Source organism: Corylus avellana, chromosome ca7, assembly GCF_901000735.1.
Source record: "Corylus avellana chromosome ca7, CavTom2PMs-1.0".
In the NCBI taxonomy this organism is placed as follows: domain Eukaryota; kingdom Viridiplantae; phylum Streptophyta; class Magnoliopsida; order Fagales; family Betulaceae; genus Corylus; species Corylus avellana.
The window spans coordinates 2620350-2630198 of NC_081547.1; the positions used below are offsets into that span (position 1 = coordinate 2620350).

General features: G+C 35.4%; 2 protein-coding genes across 2 annotated transcripts; both read right to left on the bottom strand.

The window, feature by feature from the left end:
• Positions 1-1464: 1464 nt before the first annotated feature.
• On the bottom strand, positions 1465-3196 carry LOC132186883 (peroxidase 73-like). The gene is made up of 4 exons (XM_059600993.1): positions 2873-3196; positions 2568-2768; positions 2246-2411; positions 1465-2052 (listed from the first exon to the last, which is right to left on the bottom strand). The coding sequence occupies exons 1-4, from the start codon at positions 3086-3088 to the stop codon at positions 1646-1648; spliced, it is 990 nt and encodes a 329-aa protein (XP_059456976.1). The 5' UTR covers positions 3089-3196; the 3' UTR covers positions 1465-1645.
• Positions 3197-6356: 3160 nt separating this feature from the next.
• Positions 6357-7730, bottom strand: LOC132188384 (peroxidase 73-like). The gene is made up of 4 exons (XM_059602819.1): positions 7515-7730; positions 7237-7437; positions 6955-7120; positions 6357-6763 (listed from the first exon to the last, which is right to left on the bottom strand). The coding sequence occupies exons 1-4, from the start codon at positions 7728-7730 to the stop codon at positions 6357-6359; spliced, it is 990 nt and encodes a 329-aa protein (XP_059458802.1).
• Between the last annotated feature and the right edge of the window lie 2119 nt (positions 7731-9849).

The following is a 9849-nucleotide window of genomic DNA, read 5'->3' on the forward strand; positions in this document are numbered from 1 at the left end:
ATTTAGTTATGGAAAATTTGAGACATGAGATAAACAGATCTTGACTGACTTGGATGGAACAGAACAAAACCTTGTCATTGTCGTGTTGCGCATGGAGACAGGGTGTCATTTGGAATTACGTAAAAAGTTTATTGTATTATGGCGATATCGATGTTTGAGAAGAAATTTTTGTGTGGGTACCAACACATGTTAAATACTAATTTAATGAAAGAGAATGACAGGCTAGGGCACGATGAAATGTCAAACCTCATAATTAGATATATAAATTTTTGGGAAAAATTAACTTTACCCCCTAAAGTTTTAGAAGTTTTTTAATTCGAACCTCAATGTTTAAAAATTAGCAATGTATTCCCTTAATGTTTTAAAATTTTTCAATTTAGACCCTCTGTTACTAATTTTCGTCTAATTGGACAGAAATCATCTCTCGAGCGTCTCACGTCGGATTTTGATGCCTTCTATTCTAATTTTGCCCTCATTAAAACTTATGAAATTACGTAATTATCATTGATTTCATAAGTTTTAATGAGGACAAAATTAGAATAGAGGGCATCAAAATTTCACATGAAACGTACGTGGGATGATTTTCGTCCAATTAGACGGAAATTAGTAACAGAGTATCTGAATTAAAATTTTTTAAAACATTATGGGGTTATATTGCTAATTTTCAAAATTGTCACGTCATATCAGTTGTGTGATACTTGTATAATAGTTTGTAAAATAGCATTAGTCTTCTTGTGAGTATTTGATTTATTCTTCAATCACCCCTTGCCTGTGTAGCTTACAACTACCGTGGCACACGTGGCTTGCGCGTGTTACACATTATTTTCTCAACTATTTGTTAATAATTTGTTTTTGCAAATTCAATGAATCCACTATTTAATTTGTAGACTCATATAAATTATACACAAATTCAATAGTAAATTCACTTATTCACTAAAAAAAAAATGATTGACAGAATAATTTCTCTAAATTTAATATCCTTGCATGCAGATGAACATGCCGTTTGATATTAATAGGCATATGCATATGAATTTGCTTTCCACCAGATAAAGCGGCCTCTATGACGACAAAACCGGTGATCTTTATTTATCAAACGGGGGCGGTCTTATCTCATGCATCACCATATATTTATAAAATATTGCATTTCTGTTTATTTATCACATGATCAGGTGAAATCTTAAGAGATATTTTAATAAAAAAAAAAAATCATTCCAGTGTTAAATTTATTTAGCATTCTATCACCAATTCCAGCTGTTATGTTGACTTCTAATGTTCTAATAGTTTTTTTTTTTTTTTCAAAAAAAAAAAAAAAATTATCCTGGCAGGTCTTCAACACATTGAGAGGGGAAAAAAACAAAAAAAGAGTGTTCAGATAAGCTTGCCAACTAGCAGATAAAGCTTTGCTTACATGATTCTATTATATTTTTGACAAAAAATATAATAATAATAAAATAAAAAGATATTGAATAATATTATTTAATTAATTATTATAAAATTGCCATACAACTTAATTGACGTGCTTAACAATTCACTCAATAACATTAGTCTTATTCGTCATATGTTGTCGAACCCACGCAGCTCGCCTTCCAAATACAATGCCAATTTGCATTTCTTGATTATTCAAATCATGAGGGACTGAATTTTCTCAATTAAAAGCAGCACAATCGGTACGAATGTTGCCATTCTTCCCGGTTTTGACTCCGACCCGGCCCAGCTTGGTGATGGCGGAGACAAAAGCATTTTGAAAGGCGGAAGAGCTGCTGGACCAGCTGTTCACGGTGGACTTAGACCTGGCGTCCGTGAAGAGAACCTGGTCCGACGTAAAAAGCCCCTTTCCTTCTTGAAGATTTTTGAAGTATGTATTGTCAAAGGTATTGGGCGTGTTTGGGTCCATGTTGATGGCTATCCTCGGGTCCACAATCTTTGGGCACATCGCTTGCAGCTGGGTCGCATAATCCTTGTTCAGACTCGGGTCTACCGGATTCTGACCGCTGAAATTGTAGATCCGGTTCGCAAATTTACTACAGTGAGAGAATCCAACGGTATGCGCGCCTGCACCAGATTCCACATCAAGTCATTTTATGTATGTCCATACAGACCGCTTTCTTAATCCGGACAGATCGATCCAAAAATAAGATAACAAAAAGTGCGGTGTCAGGCGGACCCACGTAAGTCGTGTTTGGGCACCCGCCCCAAAACTGAATCTGAGTCAAAAAAATAGAAGGGTTTCTGTCACCCGCCTAACCTGAGAGAGCAATCATATCGGCTTGGGTGAGTCCGTTGGCAGCAAACAGGGAATTGAGCTGGTCCAAATTGAAGGTTGGCTGGGGCAGCTTGCCATTTACGCTAGAAGCTTTCGAGCTCAGGCCGTCTAGTCTTCCCAACTCCACAGCATAAGAAGGCCCACCAGACTGCGTCGTTTTCAATATTATCAATCAATGCCAATATTATTATTAAGCGTAAAAGAAAGAAACAGCCCAAAGCTACTGAAATAATGGCAGACCTAGTCCAAGTAGCATTTATAGGTACAAATTAATCAATGTACTCAACGAGAATGGTGAACCAACCAGTGCAATGACATCTCGGGTTGCCATGGCAAGAACATCAGCGCAGGAGACCTTGTTTTTGCAGCTTCCGACGGCATCAATGGCCGCTTTGGCTTTGATCACCGTGTCAAATCCATCTCCGGCAAGTGACAGATTATCTGGGTGATCCTTCTCCGCCGTGTTGCTTCCAGTGGATTGTATAATTACCGAGGCATCACAACCCTATAATTTATGACATAAAACAAATACCGTGATCATCATCATAAGACAACAATAAAAATCCAAACCGACACCCTTTTTTTTCCGTGTCATTGTTTCAGATTTACCTGCACAAAGCAATCATGGAAAAAGAGACGGATGGTGGCAGGAACCGTGACAAAAGTTTGTTTAAACTTCTTTTGGACGGCATCTCGAACGATGTTTTCGACATTGGGGCAGATGTTTGCGTAGTAGTTTTGCTTTAGTTGCGCTGATGCTGCTTGAGGGTAGAGCCAAAGCCCAAGGGAAAGTGACCACACGGCTATAAGAAGAAACCGACCCATTTAATTGACCAAAACTCCGAAGTTTGATTTCGGTACAGAGAGCGAGAGAGGAGGAGAAGAAAGGGAGATTGATTTATAGGAGTGCAAGCGTGGCTCTGGTTCATGGTTGGAGTGAAAGGGATGTATATATAGTGGAAGTGTGGTCACATGCACGAAGTAAAGTTGGAATCTTCTCTACAGCCAACACATTTTTGTTAATATCACTCTTAAGTCTTAATTACCACATTGAAGAATTAATTGATCTTTGGTTCTGCTAATGGGCAGCCAGAAGCCGCCTTCAAATGTCTTATCCATAACAACTCCGTTGTCGAAATATTTTAGTAAAAACAAGAAGTTTGAATCTCAAAGACGTGGCCTTTGTACCTAATTATAAAAAACAAAAACAAAAAAAATTCTCACAACGTGGTCCAACGAGAAACACTGAGGTCAGAGAGAGAGAAAGAGAGATGGGGGGAGCGGTCTATGTACCAAATAGAAAAAAAATCTTACAACTCAGCCACCTCAAAATTTTTTAACTAATACACGTATAAGACACATGCTGGTAGCTGATAGGTTTGAGGCGTTAAATTTTTAGACGAAGGTAAGATGTGTATTGATACCATTTGAAACGCTCTTACAAATTGATCATATATGTGGATATTTGAAAACGAAATCACAAAGCACAATTACCTTGTGTTAAAAAAAATTAACCCTACAAAAAATCTCACAACTTAAACTCTGAAGAGAGAGGAGGGAGACAGATCGAGAGAGTGGGCAAAAGTGAATAGTAGCCCGACAAGAACGTAGCATGCACGTTACGACTGCTTCCTGTGGACTTCCTAACTCCAGAAAGCATAGCAGACCTCCTTTAATTTTATTTTATTTTATTTTTTAATATTTGCTAGCCAGGTACACACCAACCAATAACCATGCTCACGTTCATAGATTTGATTCTAAAACCATGTTTTTTGGGAGGTTTAAAAGTCCCGACATTGTTAATCAAGTAGATAATTAAGCTGACTAATGACCACATGCAATATTCCATCTGCTCCTCAATCAGCTCCTGCAGATGATGCTGATTAATCATGTTTCAACTTTTAACAGAATTAGAAAGGCAATATCTCGTGAATCATGCTATATATAGCCAATACTGTGCATCAAGATCAACCAGCAACGGCTATGTATGACAGCTAAATCATGAACACGTGCAAGGAAAGTCTTGGATAACTTGGAAAGATTACCATGCAGCATATCTAGCACAAATTCAAATCATCCAGGAAAAGGAAATTAACAAAGACAAAAAGGATTCCTTAATTTCCCTATGAGACATGATGATCGATGTCGACATGCTAAAACATAATTTAAATTATTAAATTCATCTCTTCTATATCAACTTAAATTTTTGAGATGACTGATACTTGAATACTTTTATAGATTTGTTTTGCTTGCTTGGAGCCTTGGAGTCGGTGTATATAATATATGAGTCATGTTATAAGTATTCTTAGAGTCTTCCTAGAATCATCCCAAATGTGATGTGGTTTTAAAAATTATCGTTAAATTTGATATGTGATTTATTGACTTAAACCACATCACATTTGGGATGACTCTAGGAAAACTTTAGGAAAACTTATAGCATTACTCATAATATATATTGGTATTAGCGCCACTTTGTAATGTATTAATTAAGCAATTCCGCTATTACAATACAAAATCTTTCAAAAACTAAAGATTTGGACCCAAAAAAAAAAAAAAAAAAAAAAAAAAATTCTAAACCCCCGATAATATATATACATACATTAAAAACAAGTCAATCACTAGGGGCGAAGTTACACACAATTATTTATAGCTGCACGTCCAAGTAATAATTACTTCAAAGGTAGTGCTAAAAACGAAGATGGACCCTAAACTTGAGTTTGGCTTGACTCCCTGTTATTAACAACAGGTTATTGAATATGGACAGCCATGATATTTCCAAGTATTAAGTGGCCGGGTTTGTGCTAATTAAAAAGAGTGAGTTTCATTTGACCAGAGGGAATGTCCTGTATTGATTAACATGATCCAAGCCAAACCTTCTAAACTTCAATTTTTGTACTAGCCAGAGTCAAGTTCGCAAGTACTTAATTAGTTAGCAGATACAGTACTAATACATGCTAGTTGTCAATTTAGAAACAATCTAAAGACTAAAGTTCCCTTCCGAGACATCACTTCCGAAAACTAAATTTGGGTAATTGTCTGCTTCGAAATAGACATCTAATTGAAAAAAGAAAAAAGAATAGAGGTCAGCATTTTGAATGAGTTAATTTTCTCGCAATGATTAAAAGTAACACTCGATTGGCGTGTACGTGCCTGCATCCTTGACGAAGGGCCGCATTAATTTGACAAATTTGAGTGCACGTCTTAATTGTAAGAGTATTAATTTAAAAATTTTAAAAATTATTTTTATTAATTTAAATTTCAAAAATAATCAATAATTTAATATAATACCAGAATAAATATTTTGAATTTAAATTTTATCTTCATCATTCACTTCTTATTTTAATTAATTATTAGACTATATTTATTAAGAAAAAGTTTAAACTAAGAAGAATGTTATAATATTAATTAAATATTAAATCAATCATTTCTTATCCACTCGTCATTACTAGGCAATGGAAAGAGGTGCTCAAGGATAGGGTATAATTTGTTAGGAGTATTTACGGTTTTTAATGTATGTCTTTTATAAAATATGGTATCACTTAACATGATATGTACTTTCATAACGGGTGAAAATATTTAGCGAATAGAATATTTTTGAAAGTATTATAATTTTTATTATAAATTCTTCCAATTTGAGGTGTTGATCTACATTATGCACGTACATTTTGCTATTGGACAATGAGTTGACATAAATGTTTGATAAGTTATGAAACGTCTTTAATTTTAAGACAAGTAGGTTACGCATCACCCTCAAAGATCATTAATATTATGGATGGGGCTTTAGCATCTTGAAATATAACACATTATAGTGATAATGACTTGACGTGGGGTCTATAGAGAAAAAACAAGGTTGTTAATAAATAAGATGTACAAAGAATTATGCGTGCAATTAACAATCACATTGCATATTGATAAGCTTCTCATCAATCATTCGAGCTATCATTTGAATAGAAATATTAAAAAAATAGAATAAAATATCAATTTAATAATTGAAATATAAATATTGGTTTGCAGATATGCTCGCCAGCATGACATTCTACGTCTTAAACTTAATCCCCATATTATTATTATTTTTATTTGGTGTATGGTTTTCTCAATTGAAAGATCCACAATCGATACGAATATTCCCATTCTTGCCCGTCTTCACTCCGACCCGGCCCAGCCTGGTCATTGCATTGACGAAGACCTTCTGGAAATCTGTCGCATTTCTGGCCAATCTATTCACAAAGGGCCTGGACCGGGTGTCTGTGAAGAGGACTTGATCCGAAGTGAACAGGCCCATCCCTTGCTGGAGATTCTTGAAGTACATATTATCAAACGTATTGGGCGTGTTTGGGTCCATGTTGATGGCTATCCTGGGGTCCACATCCGTCGGGCAGTCAGATTGAAGTTGGGTCGCATATGCCTTGTTTAGCGTAGGGTCCACCGGGTTTTGACGGCTGAAATTGTATATCCGGTCCGCAAATCTGCTACAGTGAGAGAATCCAACCGTGTGAGCCGCTGCAAAAAACACAAAACATTGTTATCATTCTGTGATCTGCCGGTACATGTATGATATATGCATGCAGGGTGACGGTGTTTAAGAACACGTAATTGTTAAATATTGATTAAGGGATAATAAATTATCATTTATTTCCAGAATCTCGTCGATATATAGGTGAAGCCTACACAGAATCACGCAGTGGCCCTACCTGAGAGAGCAATCATGTCGTTTTGGGAGAGGCCATTGGCAGCAAATAGGGTATTGAGCTGAGTCAGATTGAAGGTTGGTGCAGGCAGCTTCCCATTTACACTTGCAGCTGTTGAACTTAGCCCATCCAACCTTCCCAACTCAACCGCATATGAAGGCCCGCCAGACTGCACGCACCAATTATCATATCATAAACTATTACTCCACAGTAACAACAATCTGAGTTAGAATATATGGTAAAAAAAAAAAAGAAAAAGTTACTGGATAAGAAGGGTAAACAAACCAGAGCAATGGCATCTCGGGTTGCCATTGCGAGTATATCAGCGCAGGAGACCTTGTTCTTGCAGCTTGGGACCGCATCAACAGCCGCCTTGGCTTTGATCACGGTGTCAAATCCATCTCCGGCAAGTGAGAGATTGTCAGGATGGTCCTTCTCTGCCGTGTTACTTCCACTGGATGCTATTATCACCGACGCATCACAACCCTGTTATTCACTGCCCAATTGGTCAAATGGATTGACTAAATTTAACACAGACGACAAATCGTTGTTCTTAAATTTACCTGGACAAAGCAATCGTGGAAGAAGAGGCGGATGGTTGCAGGAACTGTAACAAACGTTTGGTTAAATTTCTTTCTGACAGCATCTCTGACAATGTTTTCGACATTGGGGCAGACATTGGCATAGTAATTTTTTCGTAGTGCTGCTGATATTGTGTTGGGGAAGAGGCACAAGCTAAGGCCAAGTGACAGCACGACTATAAGATTAAACCGACCCATTTGATCAGGGAAATTGAAGTTTCAATATGGGGATGATTAATGGAGCAGGGATTTATATATATAATATGGTAGGGTTTAAATTATTCAAGGAGCCACCCAATATAAAAAAAAAAAATGTGAAGGGAATGACACTTCTGATCACGAGCCACGAGCAAGTTGGATTAGAATATATATACCAAACTGGTGACTTTTAAAAGTGACGTTGACTCTCCGTTATTGACAGCTCTGCTGCTTCTCATATTCATTTCACTTTCTTCTTCTCTCCCCCATTGTAAGCTTATTAGCTAATAAAAACAATTTATTTTTTATTTTTTATTTTACTATTACTTTTTCAATACAAATTTTAGTAGATTTTATTTTTCATTCTCTATTTTCTTTAAACATTTTTTATTTTTATTTTCTTAAACCACCAAGAGAGAGAAGAAAGAGTAGTTAATCAAAAAGCAAAATATGTGTTTTAGATAAAGAAAAAAAAAAAAGAAAAAGCTGTTGGACGTTATTTTTATTTCATATTAACTACAATGTTTTCGACATTGGGGCAGACATTGGCATAGTAATTTTTTCGTAGTGCTGCTGATATTGTGTTGGGGAAGAGGCACAAGCTAAGGCCAAGTGACAGCACGACTATAAGATTAAACCGACCCATTTGATCAGGGAAATTGAAGTTTCAATATGGGGATGATTAATGGAGCAGGGATTTATATATATAATATGGTAGGGTTTAATTATTCAAGGAGCCACCCAATATAAAAAAAAAAAATGTGAAGGGAATGACACTTCTGATCACGAGGCACGAGCAAGTTGGATTAGAATATATATACCAAACTGGTGACTTTTAAAAGTGACGTTGACTCTCCGTTATTGACAGCTCTGCTGCTTCTCATAATCATTTCACTTTCTTCTTCTCTCCCCCATTGTAAGCTTATTAGCTAATAAAAACAATTTATTTTTTATTTTTTATTTTACTATTACTTTTTTCAATACAAATTTTAGTAGATTTTATTTTTCATTCTCTATTTTCTTTAAACATTTTTTTTTTTTTTCTTAAACCACCAAGAGAGAGAAGAAAGAGTAGTAAATCAAAAAGCAAAATATGTGTTTTAGATAAAGAAAAAAAAAAAAAAAAAAGCTGTTGGACGTTATTTTTATTTCATATTAACTAAATATATACAATATAGAAATTATAGAGCATATACTGAGACGCAGAGTAACATCTATTATGTATGGGGATTGGGAAGAATAAGATGGTCCAATTCTGACCAGTAAACAAGCTTTTCTCAGTTGAATCTAAACTGAAAGTTTGACCCTCGGTTGCCACCCGTGGGCTTCCAAATTCTATGACGCAAACAAACAATGGAACTGATCTCTTGAGTTTTCTATGTGCTATGAACATATATAATAGGAACAGCTATCCTCACTCACTCTCTCTCAGAATAATTTTTGTCATATAGTTTCAATTTTTATTTTGTATTTGAAGGAGTTAAAGACATTTGTTACATTAAATGTAAGTCAAATAGATCGGTTAAGAATAACCAATCTAAGCCCCACATTTATAAAAAGCTTCCACTTTAAATATGGTGGCATAATTGGCATCGAGAAGTTGACACGATCATCAATTTTTAAAAGATAAAGGATTTGGTCGTTAAAGTATTAATTAAATAATTTATTTTATTAATTTTTATCGGCTTAACCTTTTAAGACAACTAATGATTTAGCTCCTAGAATAAAGTAATGAAGTAGATCATCAAACGGCTATCTTTGGATGGTCTTCTTGTTCTTCACGAATTTTCCAAAATAAACTTCAAAAGAGGCATGGGGCCAGTTAGACTTGGAAAGAGTCTTTGCCATGGATTAGTATATATATAATCCATGAAAATGGTGTATATGTAATCGTGTAAAGCTAGGAGGGGAATATTGTGAAGTATAAACTTTGAAATACATTATATACGTGATAACTGTAAAGTGATTGAAAGAATTAAGATGACTTTTTATTTCTTTATAAAAGTATTAATTAATTAGTATTATGCTTTTTGTAAATAGTTAATGAACAATTTGAGAAGACACGGTCTAATATTCCCCATGCCAGCAAATCCATGTTGTATTGATAATAATTTAGACG

What these genes read in the sequence shown, in the direction of transcription:
- LOC132186883 (XM_059600993.1), bottom strand. Translation starts at nt 3,088, where the DNA reads ATGGGTCGGTTTCTTCTTATAGCCGTGTGGTCACTTTCCCTTGGGCTT. An exon ending in TCCATGATTGCTTTGTGCAG is followed by an intron (nt 2,769 to 2,872) that starts GTAAATCTGAAA and finishes CATAAATTATAG; the next exon opens with GGTTGTGATGCCTCGGTAAT. An exon ending in CCCGAGATGTCATTGCACTG is followed by an intron (nt 2,412 to 2,567) that starts GTTGGTTCACCA and finishes AAAACGACGCAG; the next exon opens with TCTGGTGGGCCTTCTTATGC.
- LOC132188384 (XM_059602819.1), bottom strand. Translation starts at nt 7,730, where the DNA reads ATGGGTCGGTTTAATCTTATAGTCGTGCTGTCACTTGGCCTTAGCTTG. An exon ending in CCCGAGATGCCATTGCTCTG is followed by an intron (nt 7,121 to 7,236) that starts GTTTGTTTACCC and finishes TGGTGCGTGCAG; the next exon opens with TCTGGCGGGCCTTCATATGC. An exon ending in CGACATGATTGCTCTCTCAG is followed by an intron (nt 6,764 to 6,954) that starts GTAGGGCCACTG and finishes TGTTTTTTGCAG; the next exon opens with CGGCTCACACGGTTGGATTC.